Below are 19,384 nucleotides of genomic sequence, written 5' to 3' on the forward strand. Positions count from 1 at the left end.
ACCAGTGGGGAAATTTCAGAGACATTGCAAGCCTCCCAAGTTTCAGAATGTTTCACGAATCCACTGATTTTTGGGAAAGTTTTAAAGTTTTTACCATAATATGTTTTTTAAAAACCCAAAAGAGAATTGAAGACCCAAGTGCACACCATAAGAGGGGAAGAGAATTGACACAATGAACCAGGCCTCTGATTGGCTGAGAAAGAAAGTGAGAAACACACACAGAGAAAAACCTCAACTCTCATCATGCCTTGGGAAGAAGCATAGATGCCCCTTCAGTGCTCATGCCACACAAAATGCTGCTGTGAAAGCAAGTTCCCATTTGCTTCAAGCGGGCACTGGGGTGCAGGGAGGCTTCAGGAAGGATCCTCAGGGCTTTCTCTTAGCATACTGCTGGGATGATGGAGCCCCGCCAGAAGTAGCCCTGAGTTATCTCAGTACTGTCTCGGCAGCACTCTCCAAATTGCCACCAGGTGACAGTTTTAAGAACCATCACAAATTTTGCCCCAACCATCCTCTTTTGAACTAAAAGTATCAATAACTATTTTGAAGGCCTGGAAAACTACTTCGGCTACAAGCATTTGCCTACCCCATAACATCTAAGTGCTGAAAGGGGACAGAGTAAGTTGAGAATCAATGCAATGGTGAAATCAAGAGTAGGAGCAAAAGGGCACACCCAATTTATAGGAAATCACTTAAAGGGGGGAATTTTTGCCATCCAGTTTTAATCCCCATAAACACTATTCATTCCTGTAAAGATGGAAGATGGGTTCTAAGGAATATAATTTTTAATTGGCTCAGAATTATGTAAGTGAATTTCCTTAAAACAAGGTAACTGCTGAGTTAATCAGAGAAGATATTTTAGGAGATTACCGATATGTAATTTGTGAGGACTGGAAAGTTTCATAAATTTAAATTGAATTTTTAATGCCTAGTCATATAAGTAAGAGAGGGAGGGCGAGAGGGCGAGATTGGAAATAAAAGCATCCTCACATTCAAAGGATGCCCTTGGCCATTATTGATTTTCTAAAAAAGAGCTAGCATCTTGCCTTTGTGTATCACAGATGGGCAGTTGTCTCGATTGTCTCATGGCTATCATTGGAGAGGATTCTTTAGAACATAGCAAACTTTTCTGTCACAATGATGAAGCTATCTTGTTCAATGCAGTAGGCTGTTTTATAGTACAAAAGTGAAGTAATTGCATTGGCAATGCTATAATCTCCTGGTAGGTATTTGAAAGTAGCGAAGAGACCTAATGTTCTCAGAAAAGATATAATAAAATCTGAATCATTACAGTTATATAGAAGGAAAGCCTAGGATGGAAACCTGACTTGGCCTCAGAGAAACTGGATGATGATTACTGCATTATACTTGAGAAGTATTTGGACTACCTTTTCTACATTTCCTTCTACTTTACAGTGAACATGATAATTTATTATGTTTCCATTTTTCCTAAAAGTTCACCCCTTGCCATTCTTTCATTTTTTTATGATTTCTGTATAGAAAGTAAAAAAAATTGCTTTTCATAGATACAGGAAGAGAATGAAACATGTACTCATTTTTAGGAATCTAAAGTGCAAAATGGTCAGCTATATTCTAGTTTAGTGCATAGAGGTTTAGGATAGGGATATAGGTGTTTATATATACAGGTTGTCTCCAAGTTATGAACAAGATAAATTCTCTAGGTTTGTTCTTAAGTTGAATTTGTATATAAGTCAGAATAGATACATTTCTTAAGTGTAATTACAAGAATTGGTGAGAAAGCTTCAGTGGAGTCACCTTTTACCCATGACAACTCTTTCAAGAGTGAAAGCCCCCTTTCTGGGGGTAGATGTCTCTCACTTTTTGTTGTCTCACTCCCATTCTTAACTATGAGTTATTCATAAGTCAGACGTTTGTAACTTGGTTATTGCCTGTACATGTGCCATCTTATATGTTTTTTGAATCAGCTTGATTTTCCTTTCTCTAAAAGCTGACATGGCAAGACACCTAAGAACCACTTTTACCAGGGCAAGATTCGAACAAATTGAATCCGTGGAGAGACACGGCAGATTCAATCATATCCCATACGAAGAAAGGCTATGTATCTGTGGTGCCCCTGAAGTCGAAAATCTGGACCACACTTTACATCAATGCAATCTATATGAAAATGAAAGGAAACAATACTTATGGCCTTTAATTTGCAATAAAACAAGTTGGGATACAGCAGCCAAAACTTCATTCTTGTTGGCTAGTTATAACGCCATTCTGACAACACAAGTTGCCCTTTATTTGTTTAAAGCTGCTAAAATGAGATCAGAGTACATAGATCAGATTGGGGTGCAGTGTAGGGGAGACGAGGATAGTTGATGCATATATCTATGGCTACCTGTATATTTGTATTTTAATTTAAGAGGACTAGATGTATGTTGTATGTTATGTATGCATTGTTTGTTTTTGATAAGGCCAATTGGCTAATCAATAAAAATTGTTGTTGTTGATTTTCCTTTCTCAATTACTTTATTAAACAGTGCACACAAAACTTCTCCATGTGTTATATTTATTTCCCAGAGGAATTCCTACCACATATCCCTTATTTTGGCTGTGATCATCTATGCTATGCTGAACAACCATTTTATAGTATTACTAGGAGAATGCCCAACAATATGCTGTTTTATAAAGAACCCTCTTATTCCTTCATCAGTTGAATATTTAGCATAGAAGAAAGTGAACTCAGACCTATTTTTTCTTTTATGTTATTGACTGGAATTTTTCTTTCTTTGCTTCTATTGGTTTTCAACTCTCCCTAGGCTTCCAAGCCAGAAAGTAACATATAAAATAACATCATAAGCACATGGAATTTGAACAGTGAAATGTGGCACTCATTACTGTATTAAGAAAAGAACAACCATTGAAATCTTCCCATCTGTAACAATCTGTTGTGTTATTCTTGCTAGCAGACAACCTCTTTCAGCAGTCATGAAACCAGTACACAGATCCTGTTTAGTCTCTTTTTAGGCCTTTAAAATGAGATTTACAAGTATATGACTTTTTTCGTAGAGATCTTCTGCATAACAGCGTTGTTAATAACATCTACTGAGTTGGCATTGTGTACCTCAGATCTTGCACAAATTTTAAGAAGATGTGGGGAAAATAGTGAAATAGTAGTGCCAAGTAAACAGTATGTTTGTGTCTATATTGGTGTTAAAGAACATACAGTATATTAGCGTGCTGCAGTGGTATCAGACTAGAGTTGGCAGCATTTAGGTCTAAATCCCAACTCAACCATAAAAATCATTTATATGTACCTTAGATTTGTTACAGTAATAAAGTGAAAGTTAGATCAAGATATGCTGCCTGTAATCGTGTTAGAACAAACAACACTCTGAAGATAACTTACTATGTTGTTGTTATATTATTGCATTATTTTGAATTACCAGTGTAGTAAATCACGTATGTTATAGGCAAGTGCATTCATTAAGATAGTTCTTAACATTTTGTGTTGTATTTGTGTTCTATGATGTCATTCAGTTGGATACAGAATTAGTATCACAGAATTGCTAATCAATACCAGAGAAAGAATTAGCATATTTTATCTTGTAATCAATTGTGTAAAGCTCCCATAGTGCAGATTAGAACAGAGCTCTGATTTTTCCCCAGACATTACAATTGAAATGACTCTAATGCTGATAATAGCTTTTAAAAAGAAAGATAATTCAAAACCTTACTGTGCTTGCTGTGTTGTTCAAAGTATGACCTATTTAAAAGCCATGTATAATAATGAAGCTGCAGGGAGAGAGAATTTACACAAATGCATGCCAAAATTTTATTAAAGCTGAAGCAAAATATTAAGAAAATATACTTCCTAATGCATAATAATAGCACCAAGGCAGGCGTGCGCAACCGACGACCCGCCAGGTGTTTTTGACTTCAGCTCTCAGAATTCCTGGTCATTGGAACAGCTGCCTAGGGCTTCTGGGATTTGGAGGCCCAAACACCTGGAGTGCCATAGGTTGTGCTGGCCAATAGTAAGGGATCACAAATGTGCCATATTTGATATCAATTCCTGGCTGTTAAGTAACAAACCTTTGAAGCTCTCTTCACTCCCTTCCCAAGGGGTACTGGGGTCCTTGATAGAGCTGAGATCTCTTTGTGTGTCTAAATTTTGTGTCCTAATGTGATTGATCGACAGCTATGTTTCTTTTGGACAGGTACATAATGTAAGCAGTGACAATAAATGATGGGTCCTCTATAAATCTGTGGTTATGTCATACTTAAAAAAAACCTGCCTATCAACTACTTTGTGTTTGTCATATAAAATATTAGCACTGTAAATGATCCCCTGATAACAAGACTTTCTTGAAGGTACAATTTTTATCAATATTAAATTGGTTTTTAAAGATACCTCCACCTTCTTTAACAGTGTTTCCTTCTGAATGTGGAACAGCTATTTTAGAATGCTGCCATAGAATCAAAAAATAATATATTGTTTCTCTGAAACACGATATGACTTTTTTATGCATAACTGATCCATGTTTTTATTGCTGTAGTTATAGCTGGTGCAAATGTCTGTTATTTTCAGTGAACACAGTTTTATGAAATGGAGTTCCAAGGCCTGCCTATAGAGAGTTATTATAGGAGAGGACAACAATCAATGCTAGATTTTCTTTGAAAAGCTGTGACTATTTTGTACGGCTGGAATGCTGTATGGAAAGAAATGTAATTTGAATGAGATTTAATTGTAAAAACTTGAAGACACTTTTCAAAATTAAGAACTGAAAAGATGTTTTGTATGCCGTGATGACATGTTTTTTAAATGTCTTGATTACTTTATTTGTTATAATGACTTGTTATAAATTATTGGTTCAATTCTTTTTTTTTTAAATAATGTAATTGATATTTGAAATAGTGTTTATATTTTCCATGGAACAGTATGATTGTTGCACACTGTGGAAGAAAATATTAGGGAGAATAACAACCTCATCTGGACATGAAAGAGAATGGTATATATTTCTATGGCCCTTTCTTTGTTGTTGTTCATTCGTTCAGTCATTTCCGACTCTTCGTGACCTCATGGACCAGCCCATGACAGAGCTCCCTGTCAGTTTTCACCCCCCCCCCCCCAGCTCCTGTAGAGTCAAGCCAGTCACTTCAAGGATGCCATCCATCCATCTTGCCCTTGGTCAGTCCCTCTTCCTTTTTCTTCCATTTTCTCCAGCATAATTGTGTTCTCTAAGGTTTCCTGTCTCCTCATGGTGTGATGGCCCTTTCTACACAAATTTACTGCTCTGGCCGGCCCAGTTTTAAAGTGTCCTGATGTATTGTTACTGTTGTTGTTTATTTTGCTTATGCTAACTGTTTTGATTTGCTTTTGGTATTGTTGTGGTATTATGTTCTGTTGTATTGTGTTTGAGGCTTCGGCCTGTGTGAACCGCATCGAGTCCTACGGGAGATGCTAGCGGGGTACAAATAAAGTTGTTAATAATAATAATAATAATAATAATAATAATAATAATAATAATAATACACTGCTCTATATCACAGGATCTGATCCCACATTATCTGCTTTGGACTGAATTATATGAGTCTACACTGCCAGATAATCTGGAATAAGCAGTTAATCTGGGATCAGATCCTGGGATATAGGGCAGTGTAGAAGAGGCTTATGACTATATGTCTGGCTAAAATAACCTTGAAAAAAGTGGTAACAGTCACCTGTTCCAGCTTAATAAAACGAAATCCAAAATCAACAAAAAGAAGCATGCTTTATTGGCTAGCCAAAGTACACAAAACACATCATGCGAGCTTTTGAAGCTCCACTGGCTCCTTTATTAGGCACAGATGTTAAGAAAAATACAGGAGAAGAAAAGAAAAGTGGTGATGTTAGAATCACAGGTGTTGTTTCTGTTGTAGTTCAGTTAGTTAGGCAGGATCTCAGTGCGGACAAAAGCCAATCCTCTCTTGACCATGTGGAAACAAAATGTTTCGTACTTCAATCACTTATTTTGGAGAAAGATGGAAAAAAAATACTCATGCCACCATCCTCTTTGCATTAAAAGAGAAATGCTTGAATAAAGCTTCAAGAAACAAAGAACCTTATCAGAATGCAGTTCCTATACAGAGGAGAAACCATAACATCTCTCTTTTTTCCTCTTTCAAAAATCTCTGAGTGAAGACATGTTTTGTGACTAGCTACCAAAGGGCCTAGGTATACTTCAGTAGGGCCACACCAGAAAAAGTCAGTCTACATGACCTTGGTCCAAGAAGCCAGGTTTTAACTTTAACAAGGCTTCTGCTAGTGATTTGAACATTCAGTCTAGGCCTTTCATGAGAAAGCCTATGAGATATTGACTTCTTATTCCCTAAATGCATGTTAGACATAATTTTCTTTGAAACATTGCATAAACTTTACAATCTAACTTTCACCGCAACTGGAAAAGTACAAAGAGAAATCCCGTTGTTGTTGCTGTTGCTGTTGTTGTTGTTATATTTATTTTTACCCCGCTTTATCTCTCCCAAAGGAGACACAAAGCGGCTTAACATAAAAACATTAGCAAACAATTTAAAATATATGAATATGCAAACATAAAAACAGAATTAAATATAAGTAGTATTTTAAAATTCACAGTTAAAATCAATTGAAACATATTCAAAGTTAATAATATCCCCGTTAGATTTGGGGAATACATTTTCTGTGGCTTGAACCATGTAAGTCAGTGGTTCTCAACATGTGGGTCCCCAGATATTTTGGCCTACAACTCCCAGAAATCACAGGAATTCTGGGAATTGAAGGCCAAAACATTTGGGGACCCACAGGTTGAAAACCACTGAATTGTAGGGTCATCATAATTTAAACTTGTTGATTTTATTAGGATTCTTAGTATTGCTTTAGTTCTGACAGTTGTTATTCAGCTGCTTCCAAAAAGAAGTGGCTGATGAATGGAGAATACCACAATCTATTGCCTCCAACAAACCACTCTTTCCTTTCTTTCATCAATGTGTGTCATCAAAAACAAGTCTACAAACTCTTCAGGACAACCGTCTTTGTATATAAGTTAATATATACCTTTTAAGTGCTCTTTTTTAAAGTTAAAGTTGCTAGGTCAATGTTTTTTTTCTAAAATAATTGTGTTTTAATATTACCTGGTACTACAATAATATTGTTGTGTATATGATCTCCTGCAAGTTTCACTTCCTTTAGAAGACTCCATCCTGAAGGTTGTTATTACATTTAACAGAACAAGCAAAAATGGGGGCGTAGTGCATGTAGTTGAGGAAAAAACAAGTTTTTAAAATGCTGCTTTTCTTCCTCCCTCTCAATTACTGATTAATCCTCTTCATTATTTTGCAAGTCTTTCGTAATGTCAACAAAACTAAGAATATATTAATTAAACTAAATAATAGGATATGCGGCTGCTTGAAAGTTTTGTTAATTGAGGAGGATCTTCTTATATAGGACAAACAGTGCATGACAGAAAATGTCTTTGTTCCCATGTCCTTTACTAGGTACCCAGAACCTTATACAGCCTACTTTCTACAAGGCAGTGATCCAGAATTTGTTGTATGGCCTCAGGCTGGTGAATTGCTCCCACTTGACACACCAGGCACCTGTATAACTGTTGGATTCAAGCCCAGTATGTACAGCAAGAAACATAAAGCAACATTAGTAATACAGGTAAAACATTGTGATTCTTGATAGCCTGCTTCACTATAGTAAGTTTGTAGACTTACAGATACCCAGTCTTAAATACTATAAAGGTTTTTTTCCTAGTAAAACTGACCAGTTTTCCTATAAGAAAGCATCTAACATAAGGCATATCTGCATGGGTGCTTAACCCCGAAAGAGGAGAAGCCCAATCAGCTTTACATGATGCACAGAGCTGATTCGGATTAACGTGGGCCAAGGCTACTTAATACAGTCTTGAACCATGCTAAGAAAAGTTGTGGATTGCTCTGGAGTTTACTTATATAAACAGCTGGAGCAGTTCCAATCCAAAAGCAGGCATGTACAGTTTGCATGGCTCTCCCAAATTTCTTGGCCTTTTTTCTCATCGTAGCAGTGACCACCAGCTGTGAAATGGCTGTTGAATATCACTCATCAAATGGAGGGATCTTGGCCAGGGCGCAAGGGCAATCAAGGAAGGGAGGGGGGAAAGAGGGGGCAATTTCTTCCTCTGCTTTCCTCTGCCACGTTGCTCTGGCACTCCAGCCAACATCACTCCAGTTGACAAATGACAACCACTGGGTATTTCATGGCTCATTGCCACTACAATGGGAACGAAAGGAGGATGGTAAGGGGGGAATATATGCAGATTTCAGGTTGAATAATGCTATTTATTTATTCATTTATTTATTTATTTCAAATATTTAAATCCCATCTTTCTCAACCCCCCCCCCCCCCCCAGAGGGAGGGCTCAGGGCGACTTACAACCAGCAACTATTAGATGCCAACAACAAAATAAAGCAAAAGCAATATAATCACAGATTAAACATTAGATAAAACATTAAATTATAAAATATGCATTAAAAAAGATTATAAATACAACCAAGTCCAAATCTAACTCATTGTTTCAGAGTCCCAGTCTGAGGCACTACTTTAACTGCTATGGTGCAATACTGTGGCTTTATGGGAGATGTACTTCTACAAGGTCTTACCTACTAGTGTTGGTGCCTCATCAAACTACAAACCCTAGTAAAAAGAAATACTCATATTTTAATTCATGTGCATTGTTTACATACAGTAAATAAATACAAATAAAATAAAATATAACATAGATATGCCTGATCATGTTAATACTGGTGATCCAATTAAACATGAATTATTAGTATTCTCTTCCTATAGTTCTTCATGTATTACCTGGAAATGTGATTGTGTGAATTCACCATCATGCTGGTGCTACCTCACCAGGACAATGGAACAACCATCTGAAGTTTTCAGGGGTTTTCTCATATACACCCCAGGCATTTTTGGGCTATACAGGGTTTTTGCATTGGAAAAGGATGTCCCCTTTCTGATTTCATTGTATTCCACTATTCTGCCCAGATGCACAAATCTAACCTTGATAGCTTTTTTGGCAGGAAAGATCTGTTATAATCCAGAACCAGTACTGCTCAGTGACTACCCACTTGGTTGTCAAACATTGCAGTAAAATACAGATATTGTTTCAATACTACCATAACAATTTTAGCTTATACCGCCATAAAAGGACCTTTGTTGTTATTGTGTGTTTGTATGTATGCATGTGTGCGTGTGTGTGTGTTCAAAGCTGTTTTTAGTATTTTGCCCATAGCCTCCTTCTCTCTTAGCTCCTCCTCCACAAAATCAATTTAGAAAGAAGGAAATGGAATACAGTCACAATACTGTTATGATTGGTAGCATGAGTAACCCTTTGTCCAGAAGCCCCCCATAGTCCTAGTGATTCTTGGTATTGTTCATTCTTCTGTTCTGAATCATCCAGTCAGGTAGAGCACAGATATACCAATGAAGCATGGTTTAATTTATTGGACAGGGTTTTTTAAAAAGATATATAACTTGTTATTTGATAGCACAGTACAAAGAAGACTTACAATGAAAACAGTAATACACAGCAAACCACATTGTTAAAACCTCAAACATTATATCTTTATTATTTTTTAGAACTGATTAATTTACTGGGTTTGTTTGGTTCGATTATTTAATATTTCTATTTTCATGTATTGTTATCAGTTTGAGTGTGTTTCATATCTATTATATTCTACTTATAGAAATACTACTATTGTTACAAACAACTATTCCTGCTAAGCAGAAAGGACAGCAACCTGTAATCTTATAGACCTCAAACTACAACTTCCACAAACCTTCTCAGGATAAGCAGTTGTGATGAATGATTGATGTCACAGTATAGTATTATCTGCAGAATCTAACAGTCCACTTTCTTGTCTAATAGTGCAGTTTAGCTATTTAAGATAGTGTTGCAGTATTCTTCCATCTTAAATGGAAAATTCTTTTTACAGACTTCAGATTAAAAGCAGCAGTTATACATTTATACATATTTTTGCATAGCCAAAGGCAGTGATATATAAGATACTTCATAAATATTCATTGCCAGATTTAAAACTTAGCAAGTCAGTGCAGTTTATGTTTAGATGGTGCTAAAATATAGCTATAGCTTAAATCCACGTCCCATGGATAAAAATACGAGGCTGATTTTAAAAGGAGGTTTTATGAGCAAGAATGCTTTCTTAGTAGCTTTTTATATGTGCTCCATTCTAAATTGCACCAACTACTTAGAGCTTTTGTTTGACTTTTATAATATCCAATGAATCCTGCTGACTATAAACATTAAATGTCTTTGAAAACCAACAAACAGTATAAGAATTGATATGAATAGTTTGACCTTGTGCGGGAGTTAATAATGCAATTACAGTCATTTGTGGGTTTGATTTTGTGTATTTGATTATTCATGGATTTAATTTAAAATGTTCTCTTTAGAAATCTCTAGGTCCTCCAGTATGAGTCTATGATCAGTTTCCTCCAGTCCCCGAGACTAGTGTTTATAGAAATCTCTAGATACGCCAGTGCAATTGTTAAGACCCAGAAGCCTCATGAATGCCAAACACAGTTTAAAAGGTCCAAACAAAGGTTTATTAAACACAAAAAAGGCTTAGAGACACTTAACTCAATGCCTCTAGCACAAACTAAGAGTCTATAGCAATCGCTAAGCAAAAAAACCCAATTTAAATATAATCTGGATTATACCGGAATATAATCTGGGATAACAAAAAGTTACAGCAATCTGCTTGAAATTCAAAAGGTCCAAAAAGCACAAGAAAACAAGGTGGGAGCATTCAAAATCGAAGTCCAAAAACAGTCCAAAGTCCAGGCACATCCAAAATGAGATGAAGCAGTCCAAAAAGCAAAGTCATTGTCAAAACACAGTCCAGAGTCAAAAGGGAGGTTGAAGTCAGCACTTATGGAGTTCCAGCCAGAAGTCACGGAAACACGAAGATCTGTAGTTCAAGGACCCAAACTTGAGAGTAATGGCAGTAACAAAGATCCAAACCCAATAAAACACTTTACCTTCTGCAAAGACCCATTGAAAACAAACCTATTTATATTCTATAACTCCTCATCAGAGGATGAACTGCACTCCACCCTTTCATCATCACTTTCAGCTGCCCCATTCCCTGCAGCTGAGCAATGCCTCCCATCTCTCCACCTTTGCCAGCATCTTTCAAGACTTAGGTCTTCCCAAGTGTTCCCAGATTGCCAGTCCTCTGCAAACCCCTGAAAGTCATCACTGGATTTAGGCTGAGTACAGAGGTCCCTAATCACCTGCACACGGGTCCAGTCTAAAGCATCCTCCTCCGCATCGTCACTCCCAGTCCCATCACTCCTTTCAAAACCCACAAAGTCTTCATCTTTTGTTGGAGTGCTAAGTATATCATGGATACACTTCCTTTGGAGCTCCTCATCTGATTCTTGTTCTCGAGTAGCCCGCTTAACTCCCCTGCTTTCCTTTCTTTCCCCCATTTCACAATCTGAGAAACCCTCATAGGACTCTGAATCAGTTGGAGCCATGAATATGTCTCTAATCCGCTTTCGCTGCTGCTTCTCCTCCAACACCTGCGCAGCCCTCTTCTCCCTTCTACCAGTAGTAGTAACGTCACTATCACGCTGTACTACAACAGCAATCTTGTGATCAGCTTCCAGCAGACATTCACCATAGAATCATACTGGAAGGCACCGGGATTGTGGCGCAGCTGGCTGAGTGTCAGCTGCATTAAGATCACTCTGACCAAAAGGTCATGAGTTCGAAGCCAGCCCGGGTTGGAGTGGGTTTCCAACCAATTGTGTGTAGCCTGTTGTCGACCTTTATTTATGAGGCCATAAAGAAGACTCCAGCAAAGCATTCCAGTGAGGAAGCATGCGGGGAATGCGGAAATACTTCATCAGTGTCGCAGATGGATGATGAAAGCGACAGCTCCCCTGGCAGCCAGAAAAAAGTTAAATAGCCTCTGTGTATGTCTGTATATGTTTGTATGTCAAAAATTGGCATTGAATGTTTGCCATATATGTGTACACTGTAATCCGCCCTGAGTCCCCTGCGGGGTGAGAAGGGCGGAATATAAAAGCTGTAAATAAATAAAATAAAATAAAATAAGGCCTGGAAATTCCTCGATAACTATTCTCTCAGGTAAAAACACAGCATTTTTTAAGTCATGTTTTCCCCTTTCATGGGGGACCTCTGCCCCTAACTCTAATGAAGGTGGGTTGCATATTGTAGTTAATTCTACACAGTGCTTCCCCTTTTTGTTAGCACTAAGTTTGGGTATAAAAAACTAAGACCCTACTGCTTCACATTTTATTTTCATTTACATTAAATGAAGGCAATCAATGGATTTTATATTCTAGTCGCACAGACACATAAACTCTTTTGCTCTAGAATATTTAAAAATTGGTATGGTTTTCCTTGCTCATTCAGCAAATTTTAGGGTGTACCTTTAACATATAAGTTATTTAGACCTTCTTTATACATATGGTGCTCATATGGTTAGTCCTAGCTTTATTATTTATTTATTTATTTATTTGCTTTATTTATAGACCGCTGTTCTCAGCCCGAGGACGACTCACAGCGGTGTACAACATGAAAGCAACAGTATTCAAAGCACGATAAAAACAATTCACAACATTATACAAAAAACAGTAACATCATTTCTACAAAAAACCATTCCTCATCGTCTCATCGTCCAAATCACAATCCAGTATCATTTCCGTTGTTCCATTCCTGTCGTCATTACCAATTATTGCACTTCTTGTTCGAACGCCTTCTTGAACAGCCAGGTTTTTAATTTCCTGTGGAATATCATCAGGGAAGGAGCCAGTCTGATATCCACGGGAAGGGTGTTCCACAGCCGAGGAGCCACCACCGAGAAGGCCCTGTCTCTCGTCCTCGCCAGGTGCGCCTGTGAGGCAGGCGGGATCAAGAGCAGGGCCTCCCTGGACGATCTCAAAGTTCTTGTGGGCTCGTAGGCCGAGATGCGGTCAGATAGGTATCTTGGGCCGGAACCGTTTAGGGCTTTAGGGCATTACTCTCAAGTTTGGGTCCTTGACATTTACTTATATAAAATATTTCTATAATACTTTTTGAAGCAAAGCCTCCTAATATGTTTTATCAACACAACAAAATATAGAATAATTCAAACGCAAAAACTATTTTGGAGTTGAATGGATTGTCATTGGTGGACAAAATTGCAGAAATTCCTAGAATTGGATCCACGGAATGTAGATAACTGCAGTTAAAACTACCTTTGCACATTTTAAGTACCCAAGTTGCAGCCAAGACAGAATAAAAAAAGTTGGGAGAAGTCCAGCATTGACTAGGCAGTTCAATACACGATCTCTAGTAAGAGCATTCTGTAACATTTAGTTGAAATCTGTTGTCCTTAATGTAAATAGACCCAGTTTGACCCTGTGAGGCAACAGGGAATAAGCAATGCATTCTCCTTTTTGGCAGTCATTGAGGTATTAAAAGAGTATGTGATAACCTAATATGCAACATCTGTTGAAATTGTCATTTTTAGCAAATATTTGGAAATTCGAGTTTTCTCACAATGTTATAAAACTATCTCCTCTATCAGTTATCCACTGCACTCAAAACACACTACATCAATATTAAAACCATACTAAGTATACACTACCCAGTGTGTGGTTTTTTTCAGTTCAAGCTTACATACTTCCTGAAGTCTTGCCATGGACCTCCATGGTGTCCATGGACTCCTGGATAGGAATCCCTGATGTAAAGCCTATTAGGATTATTTCAGATTCATGACTGCACTGGAAGAGTTGAGAAGTAGACATGCTTGCAGTTTATGCAACTTTTTCTCATATAGCTTAACCATTATATTCATACATAATAATGAATGGCTATGGGCCAGCTACAATTGGCTAGAGCAATAAGGAGATGACTATCTATCACTTAAATTAATGGATAAAACTTCCAGATCAGAATGCTGAATTTGGAAGATACTACTGCTCAAGAATCTTTTTTTTAAATGATATGAGGATCAAAAAAGGTTTACGTAGGTTGAAGAAAAACTTCTTCAACCTATGTAAACCACATCTACAGAAATTAGTTCATGAGATATCTTTATTATGAGTTTTTATAGCTCTCAAACAGGGTGTTGATTGCTATTGAATTTAATGAACTAAAGGTCTTTTGGAGAGATACCACGATCACTGGCCTCATTCTACAATCAATACATTGTGATCTTGCCTTTAATTTAAAACTCTACATGGTTTGGGTCCAGGTTACCTACAGTATCACCTTCTCCCATACAATCAGCCCTGAGCATTGGGTCCTCTGGGGGGCAGCCACTCCAACCTGGCAGAACCCGACTGGCAACAGTCACCCAAAGGACCCTTTCATCAGACTGTTGAATGACCTGCTAGAAGAGATTTGGCAGCTATATCAGCGGTCAGAATTTAAGACACAATTGAAAACGTATCTCTTCCTGAATGCCTACCTGGTAAATTTTAAGTTGTAGATTTTAATTTGCATTTCATCCGTGGATTTTACCTTGTATTTAACTCTTGTATGTCATTTAATAGTGTTTTATCTCTTGTTTTAATGACGTTGCATCCTTCCCTGAGCCACAGGGCAAGGAGGGTAATACATTCATTATAATTGTGACTTTGGAGGGTTTTTTTTTACAAAAGGGAGAGAGCTTCTTATATACCCTTGATACAGAATAACTGCACAGGAGCCTTGTTCATATAGAGGAGAATCGATGAGGAGTTATTTAATGCTGATGAGGAGAGTATGGCTGTTTTCTGCCAGCAATAAGACCTCTTCTTACAAGACACAACCACATGTCACATTAACTCCAGGAATACATTTTACAATATGAAATTCTCTGAGCCTCTCAGGTCAAGTGAGCCATTTTGTGACATCAGTAGAAAAACGTACTTCACCCAAATTGCACACTAAAAGCTGATGCTGTTTATTTTAAGCATCTTTATTAATCCCTGCAGTACAAATAAAGCCAGTAACCCATTTGTTATTTTTGTTTATTTCCTACTGTGAAATAATTCCCTCAAAACCGCATCTGAAACAGTTGCACATTAACAAGAGTTGAGATCACCTAGGGCGCTAGATAGTATACATATTTCAAACATGCTGCTCTACATAAAATGAAATGTTCTCTCTCCCTTATTATGCATGACAATATATTTTTTTCAGTCCAGTACAATTCCAATAATGCAGTTGTTCTGAGGCACCCCCTCTGTGGAAAATAGTCAATGACCCAATTACACAGACTGTGGTAGATGTGTTTCGCATTAATAGACCATTAACACTTCTTCTATTGTAATTTGTTGTTTGTGTTTGCAGACAGCAGCAATGCAGTGGATGTATGAGATCAATGGCTTGCCTCCCCAGACTGTGCCACCATCTTCACCAGCAAAAGTTGATTGTCGCTGTCCATTTATGAGATCTGCAACAGTGCAACAACGCAACTATGTACGTGAAAATATGAAACTATTATCTACTGGTGTGTCATCCACTATTAAAGGAGCTCCTCTTATGCTTAGAGGAAAATGAAACTCCTATATCTCATTTATACAGAAGTCTATTTTGTGGTACAGATCTCTGTTCTAGTTCTATGTATACATCTATATATAGAGTGCATTGTAAAACAATAAATTTGATAGCAAATGCCAGCAATTCAGTGTATCATTTTTGTTACATCTATCTAGAAGAACACGGTGAATAATTTAACTGTATTTTCTATTTCTTCATCAGTCGACAATGGCTAAGTTCTTAAAAACCTTAACATCAAGATAGCACTGCGTCAGTTTTTAGAATATCACTAAATCATAAGGAGATGGCTAAGCATAGAATATTGCTGTAGTACAAATCACGAATCAGTGTTGCTGAAACTAAAACAGGCAAATGGCTATGCAATATTTTATTTCGATGCACGTCTTTGCTAAAAGAACATCCTGCATGTATCACTACATTGATTTTTCTAATACCAACACAATAATTTGCTTATTGTATTTTTGCATCCCAAAATTGAACTCTCTCAAGATTTCTTGCTATTCTGTGAGATTCTGAAAATTTTGGCAACTGCTAAAAATGCTCATTGATATACTACATCAGACACTCAATTATGCATGCATAATTCAGTAATCCTGCCTGACCCACATACTTGTCACCAGTCCACATTAACAGGCAATGGCCAGATAGGCTAGGTGTGTTTATCTCATGATTGGAGTGTAAGGAAGATTATGTTTCCAATCACTTCCTGCCAGTGAATGAAGCTGCAACAATCAGAAGTAAGGCCCATGATGAAAATCCTTGTCACAAACTCTTTTGCCAGTTGGAGAGGCTGGAGATGTAATCTTCTTTGTATCCTGATTTCCAGTTGAACAGATATTGTTTCCATGATCCAGTTACTGGGAGTTGCAGCAGATTGAGGGATAGTTACATAATTTTACAGTAAAATTATGCCGCTCTGAGTAAAATGTAAGCCGCTCTGAGTCCCCTTCGGGGTTGAGAAGAGCGGGGTATAAATACAGTTAATAATAATAATAATAATAATAATAATAATAATAACTATGTACTCTTAGGCCCCTTCCACACACAGCTGTATAAAATCCACATTGAACTGGATTATATTAAGTGTGGACTCAGATAATCCAGTTCAAAGCAGATATTGAGGATCATCTGTCTTGATATTCTGGGTTATATGGCTGGGTTGAAGGGGCCTTAGAGTATACGGAAAGCTATGGATCTTTAGCTTTAGGTTATGAATCTGTAACTGAAACACTGGATGCTAGCCAGCCACTACTTTTTGCTCCCTGTTTGCATTTTACTTTTTCTGAAGTAACCCTAAGAACTGCAAATTTTTAAAAGTTGTTTCAAGCATTGCAAACAGCAAGGGCACTTGGCAAGGCATGCCCTGCAGGAGGCATTTACAATACTGATGATGTGGAACTGGTAGAGGCTACTGATTTACTGTCTCTGCTGTGTCAGCTTCATTGGCAGGAGTACAGTAAAATTATATCAGTAGCACAAGTACTGATGAATTCTGGAAGAGCTATACTTGGCAAAGAAACTGAGAAAGATGCTGTAAGAGACACTTGTATTCATTCAGTCATGAAAGCCATTGGGATCTGGGTCAGTTCCCAACATACATTAAAGCATTCAACAAGTGGCAGTTTCTTACTGTAAGATGCCCATTACAATGAATGGACAGTATTTGAATGTAGCGAAATGTGTCTCTATGCAGCAATTCTAATCACAGCGAACACCAAAGTTGAGATCTGAAACTTTGTATATTGGTATTGTGGTTGGACTGAGGGTCTGTTCATTCACTTGATTTGATACCTCCTGGAAACATGCCAACAACAACACAACCCTGCTAGTCCAAGCAGATTACAGTATAAGTGTAGGTTCAAAAGTCTCAAAGTCCTCAAAATGGCATGTCTCTTTTTTATGGCTTTCTTGTGTTCACACATTTTCATTTTGTACTCCCATGTTGGGAGTTTGGAAGGGTTCAAATTGTTATGGTGAAGAATACGTAAAGGTAAAGGTTTCCCCTTGACATGAAGTCTAGTTGTGTCCAACTCTGGGTGTTGGTGCTCATCTCAATTTCTAAGCCGAAGACCCAACATTGTCTGTAGATGTCTCCATGTGGCCGACATGACTGCATGGAGCGCTGTTACCTTCCTGTTAGAGCGGTAGCTATTGATGTACTCATATTTGCATGCTTTTGAACTGCCTGCTAGGTTGGCAGAAGCTGGGGCTAAAAGCAGGTTTGAATCACCAACCTTTCGAGCAGCAAGTTCAGCAGCTCAGTGGTTTAATCTGCTGTGCCACCGGGGCTCCATACAAATATACTAATGCTAGGGAGCAATCTGATGCCCCAAGAAAGAGAGAAATTTTATTCTATTCATTCCACTAAAGCATTCCTGTGTAGATATGATGAAATAGTAAGTTTGATTAAGGCTAGATCGTTTCCAGTAGATAGTAACCCAACACTCAATTGCCAAGAAATCATGGACTTTGTCAAGGATATTGGATAAGGTAGTGTTTTCCTTCCAGTTCTCCTGCATTATTACCCAGAAATTCTAGCACTTGCTTACAAGTTGGTTCTGTTCCTTTTTCAAGGAGGAGGTCCATTCCACAGTGATTCCTTATGCAGCTTTGGAGTTCTGTACTTCTTACATCAGTGTTTACTATATAGCACAGTTGATGGTGAGGGAACCTGGGACTTTCACTCCAACATCTGCATTTGAATACTTTACATTTTCAGTTTTCTCATGCTCTTGAAGTGCAACTTCAGTTCTTGGTTCTAACTTTCTCTTGGAGTGGGGAGTGTGGTCGGAGGGAGGTATAAAGTACCACCCCTCAGATCTCATGTGATCTCCAAAGCTGTTCTTGCAGCCCCCAGGACCTCAACTATTTTTGAGGAAACTGACCTCAAATGCCCCCCAAGGTAGGGGAACATTTTGCCATTTTGTTCTCTCAGGCTGTTTTAGGCATAAGGGAAGCTCTTTTTCAACTTGGGTCAAAAAGAGCCCATAGGTGTCAAAAAAAAGTTGTCAAAAGTGGCCTGTTTTTTTTTTTGGGGTGGGGGGGGGGGGGATTTGATGTAAAAAAATCAATTCTTTTTCAGGGTAGAAAGATGTTCCAAAGTTTAGCAAGAGCAAATACAAAACCCTGAAAGTTGTTGAGATCTAGAATCTGCTTCAATATTTCTATTCTTACTTCAGTCTTTAAATTGTTAACAATTCCATTTACTCTGCATGTACAGTTTTGGATTCTGCTGCAATTAATCTTGGTGAGTATATTCTTCATGTAACTACCCATATCTGCCCCAGAGCAGAAGTGATCATCAGAAGATCTTTGGAATTCTCCAGTCTAGCTTAGGAGCAATCTTGACTAAGATAAAACCATACCAAAGGAAACGTAAACCAATGGCCAAGATGCAGTATACTTTTAACATGGTGTAAACAAATGCCAGTTGAGTTATAATTTATCCAACAGTTATAATGCTGATTATACAACAACTGTTACAGCTTGAGAACACCTGTTGTGGAGTAGCTCATTGTATCCTGTAAGTGAAGGAGTATGCATTTGCTTGTGAAATAATTAAACACACTAGGGATTGCCCTTATTCAACCTCTGAGAAAGCATAACGACTTGCATATTGTTGTTGTTATCTACCTTCAAGTCATTTATGACTTATTGTGATCTTAAGGTAAAGCCATCCTAGGGTTTTCTTCATAAGATATGTTCCATGATGATTTACCATTACCTCTCCCTGGAACTGAGAATATGTTACCTAACCAAATGACTTAATGGATTTCCATGGATGTGCAAGGATTTGAATGCTGATCTTTCAGAATCTTAATCCAACA

At 37.7% G+C, this 19,384-nt stretch overlaps 1 protein-coding gene across 1 annotated transcript in view; it reads left to right on the top strand.

Moving 5' to 3' along the window:
- Positions 1-15,669, top strand: part of CFAP47 (cilia and flagella associated protein 47) — a 318,966-nt gene extending 303,297 nt beyond the window's left edge. The window contains exons 63-64 of the mRNA XM_060767112.2: positions 7,483-7,651; positions 15,348-15,669. Of these exons, the coding sequence (XP_060623095.2) occupies positions 7,483-7,651; positions 15,348-15,557 (379 nt within the window). The 3' untranslated portion in view covers positions 15,558-15,669. The remainder of the gene's footprint in view (positions 1-7,482; positions 7,652-15,347) is intronic.
- The last annotated feature ends 3,715 nt before the right edge of the window (positions 15,670-19,384 follow it).

The sequence above is a fragment of the Anolis sagrei genome, chromosome 3 (genome assembly GCF_037176765.1).
Source record: "Anolis sagrei isolate rAnoSag1 chromosome 3, rAnoSag1.mat, whole genome shotgun sequence".
Classification (NCBI taxonomy): domain Eukaryota; kingdom Metazoa; phylum Chordata; class Lepidosauria; order Squamata; family Dactyloidae; genus Anolis; species Anolis sagrei.